The 25,378-nt window shown below is 37.4% G+C and overlaps 1 protein-coding gene across 2 annotated transcripts; it reads right to left on the bottom strand.

Moving 5' to 3' along the window:
* Positions 1–16,411: 16,411 nt before the first annotated feature.
* Positions 16,412–19,415, bottom strand: LOC125176717 (olfactory receptor 143-like). Of its 2 annotated transcripts, XM_047878519.1 has the most exons (2): positions 19,404–19,415; positions 16,412–17,347 (listed from the first exon to the last, which is right to left on the bottom strand). In XM_047878519.1, the coding sequence occupies exons 1-2, from the start codon at positions 19,413–19,415 to the stop codon at positions 16,412–16,414; spliced, it is 948 nt and encodes a 315-aa protein (XP_047734475.1). The 2 variants fall into 2 exon arrangements, with proteins under 2 accessions (XP_047734475.1, XP_047734476.1); XM_047878520.1 differs by lacking the exon at positions 19,404–19,415 and having other exon boundaries at positions 16,412–17,371.
* Positions 19,416–25,378: the final 5,963 nt, after the last annotated feature.

The raw sequence follows: 25,378 nt of genomic DNA, 5'->3' as shown, positions 1-25,378 counted from the left end.
GTAACATTGATGCCAAAATCTGGCAAGATAGCATACAAAAAAGGAAACTACAGACCAACCTTACTTATGAATATCAATTTAAAAATCCTAAACAAAATTTTAGATATTTTAGCAGCAGAAAAAACAAACAAACAAAACCATCATTAACTCATCTAAGTAGGATTTAGTCCAGACTGCATGGATGGTTCAACATTAGGAAATCAAATGTAACTTATTTATTAATTGAGTGGGGAGAAAAATCATATGATCATCTCCACAGTGAAAATTCATCATACAATCTTGATTAAATTCACCTTACAAAATAGGACTTGATAGAGCCAATTTGAAGTTTGGATCTCTTTCTCTCTCTCTTCTAAGCTAGAACTAAACCCCTATTCGTTTTTTTTAAGCAAGGGGTTTGCCAGTGTTTTTTGGTTTTGTTTTTTTAAGTTTATTTTCAGAGAGCATGTGCATACTTGCGCATGTACGTGTACACACACACACACACACACACACACACACACACACACACACACACGAGTGAACGGGGGCGGGGCAGAGAGAGAGAGGGAGAGATAGACTCCCAAGCAGGCTCCGTGCTGTCAGTACAGAGCCCGACATGGGGCTCCATCTCACGAACAGTGAGATCATGACCTGAGCCAAAACCAAGAGTGGGATGCTTAACTGACTGAGACATCCAGGCACCCGTCCATTTGCTTTTATTTTTAGCAACATATAATGTTTATCAAACTGCCTGCCCTCTTTGGACAAAATTCACAGAGACATTACATTTGTCAAATTTCTTTCCTGGCCCTGAGTAACTCATGCTATATTAGGTAAAATGTGATATTTTCGTTGTCCTGTTCATTTTTATATATAGTTCCTTTTATATTCTAGCTATGTAAGTTTTGGACAAAAATTCTGGGACCCATAATTGTAAGAGCAAAAAACAAAGCATATTGTCTTTAGTTAAGGACCAAGGGCTGTCTATAGCATGAAATTTCTTTGTTTTCTTAACTGTGCAAATATAGCTCCCTAGCACATACAAGATCCTTTTTTCCTCTTCCATAAAGGAAACAGATGTGGCAAAGGAACTTCCTAGGAATGACTGAATACCTTTCTACGCAATTCCCATTTGTCTTTAGCCTCTTAGAAGGTAGAAATAATGTGTATTCCCTTGACTATCATCTTTTACAGAGGAATAAACTGTTTCAGAGTTAAAGAAATCTCCTGAACATCACCAGAATGTGGCAGATCTTATTTTTTTAAGTTGAGGTGTAACTGACATATATTATATTATTTTCAGGTGTACACCATGATTCAGTATCTGTGTATGTTACAAAATGACCACCACAATAAGTCTAGTTAACAGCTGTCACCATATATAGTTACAGAATTTTTTTCTTATAATAAGAACTTTTAAGATTAACTCTCTCAGCAAGTTTAAAACATGCAATACCCTATTATTAACTACAGTCACCATGCTGTACATTATATCCTCATGGCTTATCTATTTTGTAACTGGAAGTTTGTACCTTTCAACTCCTTTACTCATATTGCCCAACTTCCTCTCACTTCTGGCTACCACTAATATGTTCTCTGTCTGTATCTGTGAATTTTTTTTAAGATATCACATATAAGTGTGATTATATGGTATTTGTCTCTCTCTCTTTGACTTGTATCACTTTATATAATGCCCTCAGGATCTATCTATGTTGTCATCAATGGCAAGATTTCATTCTTTTTTATGGCTTAATAATATTCCAAGGTAGATATACGTGTGTGTGTGTGTATGTACATATACATATATATGTGTGTATATATATCCATGTAAAATATGATATATATCATGTTATATGATATATATATTCCGTATATTTATTCCATGGTGTATGTATATATATAAAACCATGTAAGATATGTTAAAAATACATACAATATCACAGTTTTTAAATTCATTCATCTGTTGATGGACATATAGATTGTTTCCATATCTTGGCTATTGTAAATAATACTGCAATGAACATTCAAGTTCATATATCTTTTCAAGTAAGTGTTTCTGTTTTCTTTGAATAAATATCCAGAAGTACAATTCCTGGATCTTATGGTAGTTCTATTTTTAATTTTTTGAGAAACCTCCATGCTGTTTTCCACAGTGGCTGCATCAATTTACATTCCCACCAACACTGCACAAGGGTTCCCTCTTCTCCATATCCTTGCCAACACTTGTTATCTTGTCTTTTTGATAATAGCCATCCTAACAGGTGTGAGGTGATATTTCACCACGGCTTTGATTTGCATCTCCCTCATGATTAGTGATGTTAGGCATCTTTTCATATGCCAGTTGGCCATCTGTATGTCTTCTTTGGAAAATGTCTATTCAGTCAGATCCTCTGCCCCCTTTTCAGTCTGATTTTTTTTTTTTTGCTACTGAGTTGTAGGGTTCTGTTTTGTTTTGTTTTGTTTTGTTTTGTTTTAGAGAGAGAGAGGGTGTGCTGGTGGGGGGGAGGGGCAGAGGGAGAGAGAGAGAATCTTAAGCAGGCTCCATGCTTAGCATGGAGCCCAGTATGGGTCTTGATCCCACAACCCCAGAATCATGACCTAAGCCAAAATCAAGAATTAGATGCTCAACAAACTGAGCCACCTAGGCACCCCAAGTCCTTTATATATTTTGGATATTAATCCCTTATCAGATAGATGATTTGCAAATATTTTCTCCCATTCAGTAGGCTGTCCTTTCATTTTGTTGATCATTTTCTTTGCTGGGCAGAAGTTTTTAAGTTTGATGTAGTCCCACTTGTTTATTTTTGCTTTTGTTGCTTTGCTTTTGCTGTCAAGCCCCCAAAATTGTCACCAAGACTGATGTCAAGGAGCTTACTGCCCACGTTTTATTCTAGGAGTTTATGATTTCAAACCTTCCATGCATTTTGAGTTAATTTGTGTGCATGGTAGAAGACGGTGGTTCAGTTGCATTCTTTTCCATGTTGTTGTCCAGTTTTCCCAACACCAATTATTGAAGAGACTGTCCTTTGCCCATTGTACATTATTGGCTTCTTTGTTGTAATTAATTGAGCATATGTGCATGGGCTTACTTCTGGGCTCTCTATTCTGTTCCACTGATCACTGTGTCTGTTTTTAACCTAATATCCTACTAGTTCCATTACTATAGCTTTGTAATACTATTTAAATTCACAGAACATGATGTCTCTGGCTTATTAATCTTTCTCGAGATTGCCTTGGCTACTTGGGATCTTTTGCGGTTCCATACAAATTTTAGAATGTTTGTTCTGAATCTGTGAAAAACGCCATTCAAATTTTGACAGGAAATGCATTAAATATTTAGATATATTTGGGAATTATGAACATTTTGACTATATTAATTCTTCCATTACATGAGCATGGAATATCTTTCTATTTATTTGTGTCTTCTTCAATTTCTTTCATCAATGTCTTACAGTTTTCAGTGTCTTTTACCTCCTGGTTAAATTTATTTCTAGGTCTTTCATTCTTTTTTGATGCAATTGCAAATGGCATTGTTTTCTTAATTTCTCTTTCTGATACTTAGTTATTAGTGTATAGAAACACAACTTATTTCTGTATATTGACTTTGTATCCTACAACTTTACTGAACTCATTTATTAATGCTTACAGGGTGTGTGTGTGTGTGTGTGTGTGTGTGTGTGTAGTGTTTGGCTTTTCTATGTATAGTATTATATCATCAGCAAATAGTGACAGTTTGACTTCTTCCTTTCTGTTTTTTATTCAAAAATTTTTAACGTTTATTTATTTTTGAGAGAGAGAGAGAGAGAGAGAGAGAGAGAGAGATGGCTCAAGCAGAGGAGGGGCAGAGAGACAGGGAGACACAGAATCTGAAGCCAGCTCCAGGCTCTAAGCTGTCAGCACAGAGTCAGACGTGGGGCTCAAACTCATGGATGGCAAGATCATGACCTGAGCTGAAGTCAGATTCTTAACCAACTGAGCCACCCAGGCACCCCTTACTTCTTCCATTCTAATTTGAATGTATTTTATTTCTTTTTCTTTCCTGATTGATTTGGCTAGGACTTCCAATTCTATGTGAATAAAAGTGGTCAGTGTGGGAATCCTGTCTTCTTTGTGATCTTAGAGGAAAAGCTTTCAGCTTTTCACCGTTGAGTATGATGCTAGCTGTGGGTGTGTCATCTATGGACTTTATTATTTTGAGGTACATTCCCTCTCTATCTACCACGTTGAAAGTTTTAATCATAAATGGATGTTGTATTTTGCCAAATGCTTTTTCTGCATCTATGGAGGTAATCATGATTTTTGGCAGATCCTATTTTTAAACCCTACTTTATCTGGCTCTAACGCCAGTGCTTTTTTGCACTAATACACATTGCTTTCTAGGAAGAAATGGAAAGAAATAGGAATATGAAATATATATATAGAAACATGAGAGGAGAAGAGAAAGTGACAATCTGGAGAAATGGTTGCAAATTAACATGGAAGAGAGGGTAGACACTTATCCTGTAAGTGAGATACAGTCTGTGTTGGTTTAGATTCAAAAATGGTCACTCGCACATATCCTTAAAAAGTTTGTCTCCAGAACCAGATGAAGAAAGCAGTTACAATGGAACATTTAACCTTGGTTCATTTTCAATAACTCTCACAAGATTAGGGGTAGATCAACTTCAGTCTGGGAATATGTCAGAATTTTCAGGGACATTGTGTTTGGTTAAAAAAAAAGATTTATTGCCATATAATTTTGTATATTAAAATTAAAATAAGGACAAATAACTTTGTAATGCAATTTAGTGATACAAAAAATTCTGGTGCTATTACACAAAAGATAGAATTTATCTTCTTGACACCATTTATTCTAGAGAATAGCAAATGAGGCTATCCCTTTGTGGTATATCTTAGGGATTTGCAAAATTTAAATTTTCATCAAATGCTCTTAAGATAGTTAAAACACTGTTTTACAGGAATAAAATTGGACCATATGTTATATTGGTAAGCATTTAAAACTAGAGAATACAATAACTAATTTTTATATCCATAGCACTTTCTACAAACATCTGTTATATAATCATTGATTCATTAAATCTTTCATTTACTCAACAGCTATTTCTTTTTGTACTTGCATTATATTCTAGGTGTTGGGGATCGAGCAGTAAGCAAAATAACGAAAATGATGCTTGCAGCTAACATTCTACTGAACCATTTTGTTTATATTTGTGTATATTATTTATAGTGTGATCGCCATGTCTTATCCATTCTCTCCTCATCACACGACATTGTAAGTGCCCAGTAAGTTTTAAAAATTGAATATATTCAATCTGTTTAAATTTTTCCCTCAAGAACATCTTTTTTAAAAGTTTATGTGTTTTAATAATGAGTTGAAATTTTTATTTAGAGTTATGTAAAATCCATGGCAATAGATTTAGAGGCCTAAGAAAAATGTAAAATATAAATTATAAGTAAAATTCTTTTTTTTTTTTTTTTTTTTTTTTTGCTTGTTTAAATGACATCATTGAATCACCAGCACAGCCTGGTGGCTGTTTCCATGAACTGCCTGGTTTAGCGTTTAAAATTTCTCTTGTGAGTTCTGTCTCCATTCCATTTTCTTTCTTTTCTGGGGTTTTCTTTCTTTTTAATAGTTTCTTCTGTACTTAAAAATCACATAAGGATTTTATAACGATTGTAATTAAAATTCACAGAACTTTTTGCTGAACAAATGTAGATGCTTCAAAATACTGTTTGTACTAGTCCTCTAATAACAATGTGACTAGAAGATTTGTCTCCCTTCAAAGTTAATTGATGTCTAGCGGGTAAGAAGAGTATTGTACACTTCTTAAATATAATACTTATCCCTATAGGAATTTAATATTTTGTGAATTAAAAGCAATTTTTGTTTTGCTTGTTTATAACATTTTGAAAAGTTTGTGGCTTTCCAGGTGATGGTGCCCATTCAACAGAGCCTGGGGAAAATACTTTTGTTGGATCCATGACATTGATAATCTGTGGTGCTGGAGACGGCTCTTCCTTCAAGTGACCATGGCTACAAATATCTGAGAAGCTGAATGAAACGTCTGAAAAGCTATTTCACCACAGATAGGGGTGGTTGCACTAGAAGACCTCTAATTCTAAGATTTAAAAACTATTAATGATATATTAAAATAGATAATTTTCACCTGCTTGTACTTCCACTAACTAATGTAAGAATTCAGGTCTTATGAAATTCCCCCAAGAATTTCTGGGAGGGGGACCTGGGTAGCTCAGTTGGTTAAGTATCTAACTCTTGATTTTGGCTCAGATATGATCTCAGGGTTCATAAGATCAAGCTCCAGGTCAGGCTCTGCACTGACAGCACAGAGTTTGCTTGGGATTCTCTCCTTCCCTCCTTTTCGCTCTTCAAATAAATAAATAAACTTAAAAAAAAAAGAATTTCTGGGAGTCTCCAGAAAGATCTTGCTGTGCTCAAGAACCAGACATCTCACTGGCAGCACACTACTCTCTCCTGCCACCTCCCTCTTTACTAATCAGAGGATATGTTGCTCTTTTTGTTCTTCTCTAAGGAAAAGAACAGCTGCTTGTGCCCCCGAGTTTCTGTCACATTTGTCTGTTGCCCCTCTCGCCAGAGCTCAGAGAATAGTCCATGGGAGTACAGACACATTCTCTGAAGCTCTGTTACCAGCTCCTGACATAGAATTCTACTGCCTTCATCCCCCATTTCCCCACTTCCCACACACATCTGCTGCTCTGGATGGTGGCCACTCCCATTGCTTTTTTCCTTTTGCACATATTGATGTAAGAAACATTTAAATGAGCATCTATAATGTACTGGGCCCTGCATTTGGCACTGGGGATACAGCACTACACCATGGAGCATACATCCGAACAAATAAATCCAGACCCAAGACAGGTAATTTCACCATTAATTAGTGAAGCCCACCACTTCATCAGACACTATGAACCTCTGTTAGGCTTATCTGGACTCCTTTTTAAAAAGTATTTATTTTACTACCTTTAGTATATAGCAGAATCTTCATTGAGTTTTGGATGAAATTGTAGGTTTCATCTAAATAACAAGAGCAACAACAATAAAAGTCTGAGTGAATCAGATTATAAACATATTCTCCATACCATGTTAAAATATATGTACACTTTCTTTCCTTCCTTCCTTCCTTCCTCTCTCTCTCTCTCTCTCTCTCTCTCTGTTTCTCTTTCTCTCCCTCTCTTTCAGACTATGTAGATGATAGAGTTCCTAAATCTTTAGTAAGTTCAGAAACTGAATATTTTGCAGCCTTGGTCTTCCTTTTTACCGTTATGCCTAGGATTTTATGAAGCTTTAGTTGCTATAAAGCTGGCAGAAGTCCCAATCAAATGAATGCTTCCTGGAAAGGAAGAATGTAGATGCTTTTGGGGATGAAGAGAATTGAAGAAAAGTTTCTGGAGGGTAGTTCAGATGCAGAAGAGCTAAAATAGATATCTGGATACAGAAGTAGTGGAAGGAGGTGGGGAAGAAAGGTGGATTTGGGCTGTGTTGGGTGTGGATGACTCATTCATCCAAAGAGAATACAAATGTACAGAGATTAGGGATATTTGATCAATTTTTTGCTTCTACATATTGAGCCTAAACTGCTTGACTATAACTTAATTTTCATCAATCTGAACTGATGTGGGACAAAATATGCATTTAACACATATATTTCTAGTGGGCCCAGTTTGAATCTTGGGAATCCCTTGGTATGTTGGGTGGCTCTATTGGTGGGGGAAATTCATGTAGGTAGGAATAGAATGCACATACGATGCCCCAAAACAATATGTATTAAGGATACACTGAAGTCAGATGCTTAACTAACTGAGCCACCCAGGGGCCCTCTTTATCTTTTTTAAAAAACTAAAATTTAATTTTGATTTTAATTGTAGATTCACATGAAGTTATAAAAATGCAGAGAAATACTGTGTATCTTTTATTCAGTTTCCCTCAATGGCAACATTTTAAGACTATAGTATAAAATCTCAACTATTATTGATACTCATATAATCTATTGGTTTTATTTAGATTTTCCCAGTTTTACTTTTTCTCATTTGTGTGTGTATGTGTGTGTGTGTGTATGTGTGTTTAGTTATATACAACTTTATCACATGTGTAGGCTTGTGTAGTCACCTATCACAGTCAAGATATAGAACGGTTTCACCGTAAAGACCTCTCATGTCTTTTTCTAATCACATCCATCTCCCTCCTTAAACTTCACTTTCATCTTTAAACATTGGCAACAAATAATCTACTCTCTAACACTAAAATTATTTCATTTAATTAATATTATATAAATGGAATAATATAGTCCATGACTCAGTATAATTTCCTTGAAATTCACCTAGGTTGTTGCATGTGCCTATAGTTCATTCCTTCTTTATTACTGAATAGTATTCCATGATGTGGACAGACATATGCAGTTTATTTACTTTTTAATATGAAATTTATTGCCAAACTGGTTTCCATACAACACCCAGTGCTCATCCCAACAGGTGCCCTCCTCAATATCACCCACCCTTCCCTCCCTCCCACCCCATCAACCCTCAGATTGTTCTCATTTTTTAAGAGTCTCTTATGGTTTGGCTCCCTCCCTTTTTTTTTCTCCTTCCCCTCCCCCATGGTCTTCTATTAAGTTTCTCAGGATCCAGATAAGAGTGAAAACATGATATCCAGACATACGCAGTTTAATCATTAACCTACTGAAGGATATTGGGGTTGTTTCCAGTTTTGGGCTATTACAAATAGAGCTGCTATGAAGATTTGTGTATAGTTTTTGTGTGAGAATAAATTTTCCTTGCTTGGAGATGTATGTTCCAGAGTGCAATTGCTAAGTAACTGAAAACTCTACCAGAGAGATTGTAACATTTTACATTCCCAGCAGTGATTTTTGAGTGATTCAGTTTTTCTATATCATTGCCAGCATTTGGTACTGTCACTATTTTTTTATTTTAGCCATTCTGAGAGATTTGCAGTGTTATTTCATTGTGGTTTTAATTGTGTTTCCCTAATGATATTGAATATCTTTTCATGTGTTTATTTGTCATCTGCCTGCCCTCTTCAGTAACATGTTTGTTCATGTCTTTTTCTAACTTACTGCTCTTTTCTTTTAAAAAAATTTTTTTAATGTTTTATGTTATGTTTGAGAGAGAGAGAGAGAGAGTGCGCAGGGGAATAGCAGACAGAATCTGAAACAGGCTCCAGGCTCTGAGTTGTTAGCAAAGAGCCTGACGTGGGTCTTGAACCCACGAACCGTAAGATCATGACCTGAGTCAAAGTTGGACACTTAACCGACTGAGTCACCCAGGTGCCCCTTTATTTTTTTTAACTGTTGAGATTTGAGAGTTCTTTATATATTCTTGATAATAGTTCTCTGTCAGATATATGCTTGCAAATATCTCCCTCTTCTGTATCTTCTCTTTTTATCCTCTTACTAGAATCTTTGACAGAACTAAAACATTTAATTTTGGTGAGGTTAAATTTACAAGCTTTTCCTTTTATGGATTGTGCCTTTGATGTCAAGTCTTAAACATATATGTCTAGCTCTAGATCCTGAAAATTTTCTCAAAATCCGTGTTCTTTCAACCAACTAAACAAACTTAAAACTATTGGGTTTTTGTTTTTGCTTCCAACTCTGTCCATCCTACTTAGGAGAGAAAGTTTTAGAAACAGTGGCTAGAACAAATGTCTATCAGCTGATGAATGGATAAAGATGTGGTATATACATACGATAGATCACTACTTGGCGATCAAAAAGAATGAAGTCTTGCCATTTGCAACAACATGGATGGAACTAAAGTGTATTATGCTAAGCGAAATAAGTCAGTCAGAGAAAGACAAACGTGATTTCACTCATATGTGGAATTTAAGAAACAAAACAGATGAACATAGAGGAAGGGAAGGAAAAATAAGATAAAAACAGAGGGAGGCAAACCATAGAGACTCCTAGATACAGAGAACAAATTGAAGGTTACTGGAGGGATATTGGTGGGGGGATGGGCTAAATGGGTGCTGAGCATTAAGGAGGGCACTTGTTGGGATGAGCCCTGGGTGTTATATGTAAATGATGAATCGCTAAATTCTTCTCCTGAAACCATTATTAACTATATGTTAACTAACTTGGATTTAAATTTTTTAAAATCTTAAAAATAAAAGAAACGGCTGAAGATCAAAATTTTCTTCTAGGCAGGTATTCTTGGTGATATTAGCTGAGTTTTACTTTCTTCTATGGTCATGAGGAGACTCTGAGTCAGGGTAAATCCCACCACAAATTCCATAGGGCAAACATCCATTATCATTGCTTTCATAATGAAATCAACCATCTGGTGGTTTTCTTTTGCTGATCACAATTGTAAACAGATGATATTTGGGAAAGATTGGGTAATATACAAAAAAAAATTCTCTCCATTAAAAAAGGACTGTATTAAATCAAAACTACAATGAGATGTCATTTCACATCAGTCGGAATGGCTAAAATTAACAACTCAGGAAACAACAGATGTTGGTGAGGATGAAGAGAAAGGGGAACTCTCTTACACTGTTGGTGGAAATGCAAACTGGTATAGCCACTCTGGAAAATAGCATCAGGGTTCCTCAAGAAGTTAAAAATAGAACTACTCTACAACCCAGCAATTGCACTACTAGGTATTTATCCAAAGGATACAAAAATACAGATTCAAAGGGGCACATGTACCCCAATGTGTATAGCAGCATTATCAATAAGAGCCAAATTATGGAAAGAGCCCAAATATTCATTGACTGATGAGTGGATAAAGAAGAGGTAGTGTGTGTGTATGTATGTATATATATATATACATATACGTATATGTATATGTATATATATATATATATATATATACACACACAGTGGAATATTACTCACCATCATAAAGAATGAAATCTTATCATTTGCAATGATGTGGATAGAGCTAGAAAGTATTATGCTAAGTGAAACAAGTCAGTCAGAGAAAGACAAATACCATACGATTTCACTCATATGTGGAATTTAGTAGGGGGAAGAAAGAGAGGCAAACCAGGAAACAGATTCTTAACTATAGAGAACAAACTGAGGGTTGCTGGAGGGGAGGTGGGCAGGGGATGAGGGTAGGTGAGTGATGGGTATTAAGGAGGGCATTTGTTGTGATGAGCACTGGGTGTTGTATACAAGTGATGAAACACTAAATTCTATACCTGAAACTAATATTACACTACATGTTAACTAACTGTAATTTAAATAAAAATTTGAAGAAAGAAAAGAAAGGAACAGTATTAATCACAAATGAAAAAGGGTCATTTTCCTCTGAGTGAACTCAAATGCACAGCTGCACACATTATTCTCTTCATGGGTTGATTTTTCTTTATTTCTCTTTTTTTAAGTTTATTCATTTATTTTGAGGGAGAGAGAGAGAGAGAGAGAGAGAGAGAGAGAGAGAGAGAGAAAGAGAGAGAGCACAAACAGGGGAGGGACAGAAAGAGAGGGAGAGAGAGAGAATCCCAAACAGGCTCTGCAATGTGAGGCTCAATCTCACAAACTGTGAGATCATGACCTGAGCCTAAATCAAAGAGGTGAATGCTTAACCTGAGTACAGGCACCCTTCTGGGTTGATTTCTCTTAACCACATTTTTTAACCTATTGCTCTGTTTGATATTTCATCTCAAAACTGAGGGAAATCGGACATTTTTTCTACCTGGTCATAGCCACCATTCTATACCACAGTATGAGTGAGTTCCACAAATGTAGGGGACTCTGTTTTATTCTATATTATATCCCAAGCACAGCACCTACTATGATAGGTATTCAAAAAAATTTTTGTGGAATGACTGGATGAATAACTCAAGAGGATAACCACTATTACTTTAGGCAATTTAGGAGAGTCATCCCTGCAAGAAAGGTCAGAACAGTGAATTCTCTTAGTGTCCTATTTCTAAATAACAGAGCTAAGGAGTACACAACAAGAATTTCTCAGGCTGGTGACCTTGGAGAGGAAGGAGTCTCTCCATGCTGACCCAGTTATATACAGTCTCAAGTTCTGAGGTTTGTGTTCTGTTGGTTCATCCATATTCATGTTTGAGCTGAAAATAACCAAGATGGGCAATATGGATACCTATGCCCATCTCTCAGGGGCCTTAGCTTGCATTCCTAAACTCAGTATTTGGTGGGCATATGCATCCTCCTTGGCCTGTTGCAACCTCCCCCAGCTCCTCTATTAGTGCCCAGCCTTAGTCTTGGAAACCTGATGACATTCCAGCCTCTGCTTGGATTGACTAAATCCTCACTGTAGATCCCAGGCCACACCTCAGACATCACCCAGAATCAGCCACTATTTAACATTTTGCTGTATTTCTTTACAGCCCTAATTTGTAATCACCACGTACGCTTCCATTTGCATGCTTGGGCTCCTCCTGGAATGCGTCATGCTCTATCACCTTTGGCCCTTTCCTCATACTGTTCTTCTAGAATACATCCTCCCTGCCACGCTCCCACCCGGCTTCTCATCAGACAATGCTCATTTCTGTCTTTGTTCAGTTAACTCATGTCCTTCCTCTGTTTTCTTTTAAACATTACTTTCTCTATTAAATCTTCCAGCCTCCTAAACCAACTTCATATGGCTGGGCACTATTGTACCTGTTGTCCTCACTGTAAGTGTAAAACTGCTTGTCAGACTCTAGTATAGACTTTAAGCTCTTAAAAGACAAGGGACAAATTATTCATTGCTGTATCAAGATTGTGGGAGTGGGCACCTGGGTGGCTCAGTTGGTTGAGCGTCCGACTTCAGCCCAGGTCATGATCTCACGGCTCGTGGTTTCGAGCTCCACGTCGGCCTCTGTGCTGACAGCTCAGAGCCTTGAGCCTGCTTCATATTCTGGGCCTCCTCTGTCTCTCTGCCCTCTCCTGCTCATGATGTCTCTATCTCTCAAAAATAAATAAACATTAAAAAAAAAGATTGTGGGAGTGTTTCTGATATGCAGGCAGCAGGTTTCTAACCTTGGAGATACACAGGAGAGAGAAGAGTATAGAGCTGAAAGACAATGAGCATTATCTGGCACATGCTGTCTTATTGATTAATTCTCTTTTATTCTACTTTTAATCCTAAACAAATGTTGTAGGTTCCAGAGTCCATAGTGAGTGAAATTAACATTATGTTGAATTTAGCCTGGTATCAACTTGCCATGATGATATTATCACCAAATATCCTGAGAATATGGTTTGGATGTAGCCTAAATTAGATAATCTAGGTAAACTAAGTCCTTTCAATCCTGTCTTCTCTATAGTTTAAAAATATTTTTTTAATGCTTAGTTGTTTTTGAGAGAGAGGGAGAGAGATAGAGCACAACCGGGGGAGGGGCAGAGAGCAAGGGAGACACAGAATCCAGAGCAGGCTCCAGGCTCTGAACTATCAGCACAGAGCATGACGCAGGGCTTGAACCCACAAACTGCAAGATCATGACCTGAGCCAAAGTCGGACGCTTAATGAACTGAGCCAACCAGGCACCCCAGAATAACTTACAGTTTTGAATAGAAGCAAAATTTGTATGTAACTTACCTCTAATAGCTTTTAGTGGCAAAAACCCATTACTGTAGCAAATGAGGTTGGTGTTACATGAAAGAGGACTCATTGCTGGTAAAGCCAATAATGACATTGCTTTCCTGGTGTGGTATCTGATACCTAGCATTCGAATAGCCTAGGATTTAGGGCAAGGTAACTGCCAGTCCTAATGAGGACACTAAAATGCAATCAATTTTTACCATGGTTCAAGCCAGGCCTGAGGACTGTGAAAAACAGCACAGATGTCCATACTGTGTTTCTGCTGCCACCCTGAGACAAAATTTTATCTACCATGATGAATTTTCGTGATATAAAAATTCCACAGCCACTTTGCATACACAGCTAATTTATTCACTTGCTTTTGTTAGCTCCTACTGACATAGACATAGGTTGCATTTTGGAGACAGGTTTTAAATTTCACATATATAATAAATAGTACAACAAAACCCTATTTCATTTTTTTCTGAAGGTAAAATTGCATGCTTTTCCTAATTTGTGCTGTAATCCAATGAAACAGTTCCTTTTTTTGTTTCAAAGGAGCTCCAAGTACTTCAGAAGAAACAAGTTATTTTGCAAGTGGGGAGTGCTGGTTACCTAGAACATCAGCCAATTTGAAAGACGCGTGTGTTATAACAGAAAGAATGGCATTTCTTTCCATTGTATCAAACCAGACTCTTTTTTTTTTGGTCTTGAAGATTTATAGCCATGGGTTTAGAGAAAACTAATTTTATGGAAAAAAAATTAAAGTTTTTATTAACATAAACTTTTAATTTGCCTTAGAGAAAAATTCATATCAGAGAGCTATGTAAATTTAATTACATAAATATTTATTTTGCCAGATTTTAGTCTAACCATGCATAGGAGAAAGAAAGAAGATTAGGTGGTCAAATTCTATTTGATTAGACAGAGATATAAACAAAATCATGACAGTCTGATATATCTATATCTATATATCTATATCTGTATCTATCTATATCATCTATATTTATAAATCTTATATCCAATGCTATTATAACAAGTCAGATTAAATCAACTTAAGTTAATTAGGTTCATTTTTCTCAGTTTCTAACTGGTATTAACATATGTCATACTTATTCTTTTTTTTCTTTCTTTTTTTTTGTGGTACTTATAAGCTAATACTTGCAATCCCTTTGACTAAGCATAAGTATCTCACAGATATTACTGAAACTTTGTTGAGCATACCATAGTCACTGATATAGCATGTATGGAGTGTCTTTCTTTGGCCCCACTGAGAATCATTAAGGAAAATAAATTAGTATTGTATCTCTGTATTCACACAAAACAAGAAATTTGGTAGAGCTCAATTTTTGATATTTTGTAGTATGAAAACACTACATTTTCCCCTTTTTTCAAATGTAAACTATTGTAATTAGTTGTCTCATTTTGAAAGTATTTACAGAGATTCAGTCATGCCTCATCAGTATTATGCTATAAAATCATAAAAATTCATATTAAATATTTCTAGAAGCATAAGCATTTCTCCAGCTTGGTGTTAAAGCCTTAATGGATCATTCTTCCACTATAGGGATTTTTGGCTAAGGGTGTCTGTCATTCCTACCCTTTCTAGCTGATTCTAAAATAATTCTCCAGATTTTCATCTCCCTTTTCTTATACTTCCTATTTTTCTCCTTCAATTCCACCCTGAGAGGCAAAATGATAATATGGAAAGAATACAGGGTTTGTTGTTAGATGACTTAGGTGGAAGTCTGGGCTCTGCTCTGAACTAATTGAACTGAATCTCTGAATCTCAGTTTCTCCATCTATAAAACAGGGCATTAAGACTTGGATTATGATAGCATTTGAAAAGAGACAACTCCTTTTAAGAACTCCATAAATGTTAATTCTGTCTCCTCCAAAGTGAAAGTTACAAATTGAAAGCATGAAGCCCTCCATGGGAAGGGTCTGCTCATTCTTGTTTGTAGGTCTTGAACAGAATAAGAAAGGCTTCCAACCTTTGCAAAGGGGAATTCTTTTTGTGCATCTGGGCAGAGAAGCCTCATGTTGAACCTGACACTTTATTTTGTGGCCAAGGACACTCCTTAAGCTATGAATTCTGTTTCATTCATTATGGTCAAAATATTTTTTAAGAATTATGAAAATATTAGGAGAAAAAAGCTGATCAGCAGCCAGGGCAGTGGCAACCTTCTCTCTATTATATCAAACCATTTTCTCAATGTTATGAAACATACCCATGTTTCTAAAGAAATGTCTGTAATTTTTATCACTGGTGGGTTTGAAGAAGGTGGGAAGGTTGGTGAGCCTAGACCATTCTTAGCCATCCTCAGGAATAAACATTTTTAAAAACCAAAAGCTCAACAAGGAATCTTTTTCTATCTCCTCTGTGGGTTAGGAAATCCAGTATAGAAACCAGGATAAAAAGAACTCTGAAATTCAGGGAAATTTATAACTTACACAGTAAACATTCCCCAAATGCTGAAAAACAGAAGGGCCATATGCAATTGTTTTTAGGGAAAACAAAGAGGGGTGACCTAATCAGAGAGCATACCGCTATAATGTTTGCTTATATATGAAAAGTACATAGAAAGAAGCAAAGTGGGAGGTGGTTTAAAAAGGAAGTATGGATTGGGCTGAGTCTTAGAACATGATGTTAAGAATAAAGTTCAAGTCAGTATGGGACTGAGAGTAACCATGAAATTCAATAATGTTTGCACGTTTAATTGACATGTTTACAGAGGATTAAGTATTTAAAACAAAAAAACTTGTTCTGAAAAAAATTATGAGGACATGTGCGCACACACACACACACACACACACACACACACACACACACACAACAACAACAACTCAGAAACAACACACACCAACAACTCAGAAACATTGATTCTGCTTAGTTTGCAATTCTCTTCAGGGTTTTTTTCAGAGCACATTTGACATCCTTGTTCCTTAGACTATAGATGAGGGGGTTCAACATGGGTATTACATTGGTGTAAAATACTGAGAAGAACTTCCCCTGGTCCACAGAATCAGAAGGAGAGGTCTTGAGATGTGTGAACAACCCAGACCCATAGAACAGACCCACAGTTACTATGTGGGAGCCACAGGTGCTGAAGGCTTTGGGCAAACCCTGAGCTGATGAGACACGGAGGACATTGGACAGGACCAAAGCATAAGAAATGAAAATAATGAAGCCGGATATTATGACAACTGTGCTCACAATAATGGAATTCAGCAACTCACTGGCATAGGTGCCACTGCAGGAGAGCTGGAGGAGGGGGAAGATGTCACACATGTAATGGTTGATGATGTTAGAATCACAAAAGGACAATCTGACCATGTCCCCTGTGTGGATCATGGCACCAGCAAACCCCATCACGTAAGAACCAAACATGAGCAGAGAACAGACCTGAGGGGACATGGTGACCGTGTATACCAGAGGTTTACAGATGGCCACATAGCGATCATAGGCCATGGCTGTCAACACATAGCACTCAGAATGCACAAAGAAACAGAAGAAAAACAGCTGAGTCATGCATTCTGTAAAGGAAATGATGTTCTTCTCTGAGACAAAGCTCATCAGCATTTTAGGGGTAATGACCAAAGAGTGGCAGAAATCTATGAAGGATAAGTTGAAGATGAAAAAGTACATGGGAGTGTGCAGGTGAGAATTCAGGCATATTAGATTAACTAGGCTCAAATTTCCTACCATAGTGACCACATAGTTCAGTAAAAAGAGAAAGAAAAGGGGTAACTGGAGCTGAGGTCGGTCTGTAAATCCTACCAGGATGAACTCTGTCACTGAAGAGTCATTTTCCATAGCCATTACCTGCCAGGGTGTGATCTGTGAGAAAAGGAGAGGGGTGTCACATCAGGAGAGGATTCAGATCCTTTGTTTCTAGAATAAGGCTTTGTTCTACGGGAGCTTGAGTCTGGCTGTAGTGACAGCACCCTGGAAGAAGAGCCAGGGCAAGGATTCTCCACCTTTAACTTTTCTTTTCTCATTTGTCCTTTTCTTCCATGTTTTCAGATCTCACCCATAACTCCTAACCTCCCCTGGGCTGACACAAACCAGGATGAAGTGATGGTCACATGTGAAAGCAGTATCTTGACGAGATGAATAGGCTGGTCAAGGCCATACAGACAGAGAACAAAGGAGGCGACAGTTGGACGTGGGACCACTTCCTATGAAAATTCTTGAGGCTCTGAGACAGTAAAGTCACTATGATACCCACTGCATGCACTGTTCAACCCACTTTCTCCCTTTTACCTTTCAGAAACTCAGTACCTGGCTTAATGAAAGTGCTAAGAGGTAAAAAGGCTCAGAGAGGTTAAGTAACTTGTCCAAGATCACACACATAGTAACTGGAGGAATTTGAATTCCCCTATCGTCCTGAACGTCTCCTACCCATTCCCTTCATCTGGTCTTACCTCAAAATCACAATAAATTGTTCAGGAAGGACAGGTGGTCTCCCCACACCTCTTTACTGCTGCAGCTGTGAGAATGAAAACATGAGAACAGAAAGACTCAGCTGCCCAACTTCCTTCTGCCTGGAGACCTCACTACTGCTAGAAACCTAAGTGTTTTCCTTTCACTTTCCTGAAGGAGACAAAGCCTCTGAAAATGGAGAAGCCAATATCCCTTGCTTGTGGATTTGCATAAAATGTCTTTGGGGCAAGGCAAATGCATCAACTTTATGTCTCCAAATCATCAGCCGGCTAATATTGTGAATTTATCTTATTCTCCATGGATCTCAGCAACTTGTTTAGAAGCTTGGAAAACAAGGCTCATTTAGCATCAAAGTTTGACCAGGCTCCTGAGGGAAGAAATTATTGAGCCTATGTTTACATCCTTTGTCAATATATTAACACTGGTTCCTTTGAGACTCAACGTTCTCCACGTTATCAGCTCACATTAAGAATTTCAAATTTTCCATGCAGGGAGGAAGTAGCCTCCTTTGTGCTCCTAGTTATCCTAGAGCTCGTGCTCAATTATAAAAGAGGAGTGTTCAGGGGCAGAGACATTGCCATTCCCAATACTTTTTTTTGTTATTGTTCTCTGATTGATATAGTATGTGTCATAGCTCTAATACTTTTGGTGTCTTTCACATCTCTAGAAAAGTGTAATAGAGAAATGTTAAAAGAATGAGATCTAGAGTCAAATTAATCAGGCTTGAATTCAAATTCTTCCACTTGGTATGTGTGTGATCTTGGAAAGATTACTTAATCACTCTGAGGCTTTTTTACCTCATTACATTATAAGTTTAATAATAATTCCTACCTTCCTCCTCCTAGATTGTTTGAGGATTAAATGCATAATCTCTAGCACATTTTAGGGAAATTCTTGGTATAGGGTAAGTCCTAAGTAAGTATTAGGTTGCCTTTCTCTTTATCCTTATCTATATCTATAGCATGGTCCTCTTCCCCAAGGTACCCAACTATTTACTAGACATCCCCACTAAACTGAGTTCACCATCTCCTTGTGGTCCCTTGTGGTCTCCTCTTGCTATCCTTTTATATGTTAATGGCACCATCCTTTACCGAGTTAGCTAACCTAGAAATGGGTTATTATTCAGGGCTCCTCATTCCCACTAACCATTACCATCTTATCTTCAAAGTTTACATAATTCTATTTCCTTAAAATTCCTGGTTTCTTACCCCTCCTGTTCACTGCATTGCCTCTGATACAGCTCTCTTCCCTCAAGTCTGGAATATTCTAAAAGTTTTCTTAACCTGGGGTCACACCATCACCCTATATATTAGCTTGTTATTGTCGTATAATAAATTACCACAAACTTAGTGGCTTAAAAGAACACCCACTTATTAGTCACGGTTCAGTAGTAGGTGAGACGTCTGGTATAGAATGTCATGCTTTTTACAATTACACCCAAAACCATAAAATACCTAGGAATAAATCTAACCAGAGAGGTGGAAAATCTATACACTGAAAACTATAGAAAGCTTATGAAAGAAATTGAAGAAGATACAAAAAAATGGAAAAATATTCCATGTTCCTGGGTAGGAAGAACAAATATTGTTAAAATGTCAATACTACCCAAAGCAATCTACATATTCAGTGCAATACCTATCAAAATAACACCAGCATTCTTCACAGAGCTAGAACAAACAATCCTAAAATTTGTATGGAACCAGAAAAGACCCGAATAGCCAAAGCAATCTTGAAAAAGAAAACCAAAGTGGGAGGCATCATAATCCCAGACTTCAAGATGTATCACAAAGCTGTAATCATCAAGCTGGGACAGTATGGTCCCAGCACAAAAACGGACACTCAGATCAATGGAACAGAATAGAGAACCCAGAAATGGACCCACACACGTATGGCCAACTAATCTTTGACAAAGCAGGAAAGAATATCCAATGGAATAAAGACAGTCTCTTCAGCAAGTGGTGCTAGGAAAACTGCACAGCGACATGCAGAAGAGCGAACCTGGAACACTTTCTTACACAATACACAAAAATAACTCAAAATGGATGAAAGACCTCAATGCAAGACAGGAAGCCATCAAAATCCTCGAGGAGAAAGCAGGCATAAAACTCTTTGACCTTGGCTGCAGAAACTTTTTACTCAACACATCTCTGGAGGCAAGAGAAACCAAAGCAAAAATGAACTACTGGGACCTCATCAAATTAAAAACTTTTGCACAGTGAAGGAAACAATCAGCAAAACTACAAGGCAACCGACAGAATGGGAGAAGATGTTTGCAAACGACATAGCAGATAAAGGGTTAATATCCAAAATCTATAGAGAACTTATCAAACTCAACACCCAAAAAACAAATAATCTAGTGAAAAAAATGGACAAAAGACATGAATAGATATTTCTCCAAAGAAGACATCCAGATGGTGAACAGGCACATGAAAAAGTGCTCAACATCACTCATCATCAGGGAAATACAAATCAAAACCATAATGAGATACCACCTTACACCTGTCAGAATGGCTAACATTAACAACTCAGGCAACAATAGATGTTGGCAAGGATGCAGAGAAAGAAGGTCTCTTTTGCACTGGTGGTGAGAATGCAAACTGGTGCAGCCACTCTGAAAAACAGCATGGAGGTTCCTCAAAAAATTAAAAATAGAACTACCTTATGACCCAGAAATTGCACTACTAGTTATTTATCCAAGGGATACAGGTATGCTGTATCAAAGGGGTACAGGCACCCCAATGTTTATAGCAGCACTATCAACAATAGCCAAAGTATGGAAAGAGCCCAAATACCCATCGACTGATGGATAAAGAAGATGTGGTATATATATATATATATATATATATATATATATATATATACATATATACATATATATATATATATATATACACACACACACACACACACACACACACACACACACACACACACACTGGAGTATTACTCCACAATCAAAAAGAATGAAGCCATTTGTAACTACATGGATAGAACTAGAGGGTATTATGCTAAGGGAAATCAGTCAGTCAGAGAAAGACAAATATCATATGACTTCACTCATATGAGGACTTTAAGATACAAAACAGATGAACATATGGGAAGGGAAGCAAAAAATAAAAAATAAAAACAGGAGGGGGACAAAACAGAAGAGACTCATAAATATGGAGAACAAACTGAGGGTTGCTGGAGGGGTTGTGGGGGGGGATGGGCTAAATGGGTAAGGGGCTTAAGGAATCTATTCCTGAAATGATTGTTGTACCATGTGGTAACTAGCTTGGATGTAAATTATAAAAATTAAATAAATTATAGAAAGAAAATAAAAAAGAATGTCATGCTTGATTCTCTGCCCAGGCTGAAATCAGTATGTGGGCAGGACTGCATTTCCTCCTCGGGGCTCTGGGGAAGGCTGCTTCTAAGCTCACTCAGGTTGTTGGCAGAATTCAGCTTCTTGAGGTCTCCACATCCTTGCTGGCTGTCCGCTGGGGGTCACCCTCAGCTTCTAGAGGCTGCCTGCGTTCTTTGTCCTCTAGCCCCCTCTTTTTCAACCCAGCAATAAATTAACACAGGAATCCATCTTGTGCTTTGACTCTCTCTCTGATATATCCCCTTCTGCCACTAGCTTGATAAATACTCTCTGCCTTCAAAATGTTTGTGTGGTTAGATTAGGCCTACCCTGGTAATCTCTCTATTTTAAGGTCAGCTATACCATATACTATGGCACAGTCACTAGAGTGATATCTCATTATACTTACAAGTTCCACCCACACTCAAAGGAGAGAGGATTATACAAGGGAAAAAGTCATTAGGGAGACATGTTTTAGAATTCTGCTGACCACACCATCTTCTCTGGATATCTATTCCTACATTTTATATAGAATTACCTATAGAGAATGCAACATTCCCTTGCCTAAAACCCTTCCGCTTGTTTCCCAACACAAGTGCAAACCTCTCAGCCCGTCACAGAGAGCTCTCTAGAGTCCGCTTCCTAACTGTGTCCACAGCTTTATCTGCCATGTCTCCACTCCTTGGATTGTACTCTCCAGTAATACTGAGGCGTCTCAAGTTCCTCTCATACATTCTGATGATTTCTTGACTCCATGTTGTTTCTGCCTGACATGCCTTCTCCCTTCTTCTTCACTTGAATACCATTTACTTATTCTCCAAGACTCAGGCCTGGCATCATTTCTGATAGAACCTTTCTGACCTCTTCCCCTGTCCCCACTCTCAGCATCTCAGGTGCTTTCTCTGTGTGCTGCTGAGGCGGCTTGTGCATGCCCTCACTTACACACAGCGAGCTCACCCGTGTACCTTCGTTACACTTGGACTGTACATTCCTGAGGGCAAGGGTTCAATCTTACTCATTTTTATCCATGCTGCTATTAGCAGATCTCTTTCTTCCCCTTCCTTCCTTCCTCCCTTCCTCCCCTTTCCTTCCTTTTTCTTTTCTCTCCTTTTCTTTTCCTCTCATCTTTAACTCTGTATTTCTAAATAGCATGTAGTTGCTTCTTGATTGGTGAGAAGCATTCACGTGGGGATCTGACTATTTTTTTTAAAGACTTTCATGGAGCTCTCCTATTTTTACCTTTTCCTTCACCTCTACCATCGGAGGTGATTTGTGCCACCACATTCCTGAGCATATGGAAGATGACGTAGCATATCATATTTGTTTCTACCATGCAGCTTAGAATTGAGCTTCCTGGGGATTACTGAGTCAGTTACTGATCATTCTTCTGCTTTCCAGCTTTCCAAATGTCTTCCTACCCTTCTTCCCCCTACGGTTTTCCTTGTCCCAGTGGGTTTATGTAACATACTTGTGCTTCTCATTTCTAATGCCTTTATTATCATTCCAGTGGGTTTTCAGAAAGTAAGAGTGGTTAAATACATAGGCTCAATCTGCTACCTCTAATCAGGAGCCCTATTGGTATATGGAAAGTGCTATGTAAGTATTAGGTTGAATTCCTAAGGTGATGTCTGGGAGCATACAAAGGCTGCATAATTCCATGGGCAAAAAGCACCTGTGTCCCTGCTTAGAGAAGGTATTGGCCCTGAGGTTTAAACTCCTCCACACACAAGTCAACTGATTATTTTAGAACTTTACTGATTCATTTCATTCAAGAAACATCTCTTAGAGGGTTTAAGTTGCAAGGTACTTGGAGCACAAAAAGCAGTAAGATACAGATCCTGCCCCTTGGTTCTCTCAGTTTGATTAGAGAAGCAACTGAGAATTGTGTAATTTATGGATAACAGGTGTTAGTCACAATACTAAATTCTTTTATTAACTTGCCCTTTATAATGTTCACAACTACCTGAGACAGGCGTCTCTGTTTCACATGTGAAGAAACCAAAGGTAGGGTTAAATGATTTTTGCCAAAGTCACAACAACTAATGGCAGAGCCAGGACTCAAATACAGATCTTTCATAATGTAAGATTAATTTCTCTTACGATGCTATGCAGGAGAAAAGAGTAAGCACTGTCATAGAAGTCTACACAAGGTACAGTAGTGACAAGTATTGATTAAAAACCTTTTCATTATGATAATTACTTTTCATTTTAAGTAAAATCAACTTTACTCAAACAAAAAAAGTTCATTTAACTGGTAAGTCCAGGGATGCATTTTACTTCAGACTTGACTAGATGCAAGGGGTCACAGAGGTTGTATCTCTCTCTTTCAGTTTCTTGAATGTGCTTGGTTCTACGTGGCTTTCTTCTCGGAAAGACTTTCTCCATGTATAGACAAGAAGACTCCACTTGGCTCCTCCTGACTATATCTTTGTTTTTATTACTCTGACTCAAGTCATTAATAGATCGTTCCTTTACTTGATCTTATATTAGCTAAAATTTCAAAATAGACCTTACTAAGAGTTGGGGCACAACTCAAGGGAAAATGGCTTACCAAGAGACTGTATTAGACTAGCCTGTGTTCTGGGGCTTTATGACCCTTGCCCATCTACTCAGATCCCACAAAAGAGAGTAGCTCTTATCTGGGTACCTACTTTTGTAACTTCCAGTTGTCAACATGTGGCAGGGCATCAACTTTAACACTCTTCATCCAAGACTATCCCTGAGGTATTTGGGGCTTTGGGAGTCCAAAATGAGGGCGGAAAATGAAAAGTGAGAAAAAGAAAAAAACATCTATATCTGCTGCTCAATGCCTATACTTTTAATTTAAGTCTTCTGTTGAAAAAGATGAATCTTTAAAGTGTGATTGACACCAAGAAAATGAACCCACCCTCCACTGCACAACTCTGGGAGGGATTTCAATAGAATATTGTTCTCAGGTAAAAAATGGAGAGAGCCAAATCCAGTGAGGAATCCTACTCTTTTCTTGATTTTACCTATTTTCCTCCTTTCCCTTGTTCTAATCTTTAAGATTTTTATTTTTTGTAAACCATTAAAATACAAATTTTATTTTGTTATTTGACTTGTCTACTTACTAACGTCTATTATTTCTTTACTCCAGACAGGGTACCTTAAGAATTTTATTTTATTTTTCTTCTCTGGAAGTACCAAGAGGTACCACATCAAATTGCATATCCTTTTCATTCCTTTCCTGTATATCTTGCTCTGATCTATTAAGGCACATTTTTTTCTTTCTCAGAATTAGTGTGCACTTACTCTTTCTGACTGTGGTTAAAGATCCAATTAGATCCATCACAACTGCCCTCTTCTCTCTTCCCCAGTTTTTTTTTCCCTACCTGCCCTTGCTCATTGCAAAAGCTTGAAGCAGAGTAGGACTCAGAGAGACTGCTCCCTGGGAACTGTAGTTTCATCTTTTTCAAATTTACAGTTATTTTGAAGTTTGGGTATTTCCTATCTCTGGATAATGCTATGACTATATTGTTTTTATGGTGTTTTATTTGTTCTTCTTAATGTTGTGTGTTACCTTTACCAGACATATTGGCAGGTGCAGACCTAGGCAGCTGCCATTTTTTTTTGGATTCCTGGAAGTCCTTTCAGAAATATTATCTTTGAAATTCTGTATATGTCAAAGAGCTGTATTGTATTGATTTGAAGATGGTTCACTTCTCAGAGAACTCAGAAAGATTATTTTGGTTTTAGTTTTGTTAAAAACACTATTGGTCATCATTTAAATTTGTGTTCTCTAAGAAAAAGTAAATATTCAAAAAATTATCAGAATACTGAAAATAGGATAATTATGACTATTGCTATTTTTCAAGATGGCCACCTTGTAAATAACTACACTGTCATATAAAATATAGATGTTTTCTTTTGGGAATGAAGATCTGAAGAGTGTAAGGAATTACTAGGTCAAAATAGATTATATGAGGAGTCCTAAATCTGTTAGACAAATTGAATTAAGTAAGTAATCCTTTACACACACACACACACACACACACACACACACACTCACATCGTCAGCCCCCAATGGCTTCATTGGTTAATTCTAC

Source organism: Prionailurus viverrinus, chromosome D1 (assembly GCF_022837055.1).
Source record: "Prionailurus viverrinus isolate Anna chromosome D1, UM_Priviv_1.0, whole genome shotgun sequence".
Taxonomy (NCBI): Eukaryota; Metazoa; Chordata; class Mammalia; order Carnivora; family Felidae; genus Prionailurus; species Prionailurus viverrinus.
Note: the sequence above shows the minus strand (reverse complement) of the source record. Positions and strands in the feature narration are given on the sequence as shown.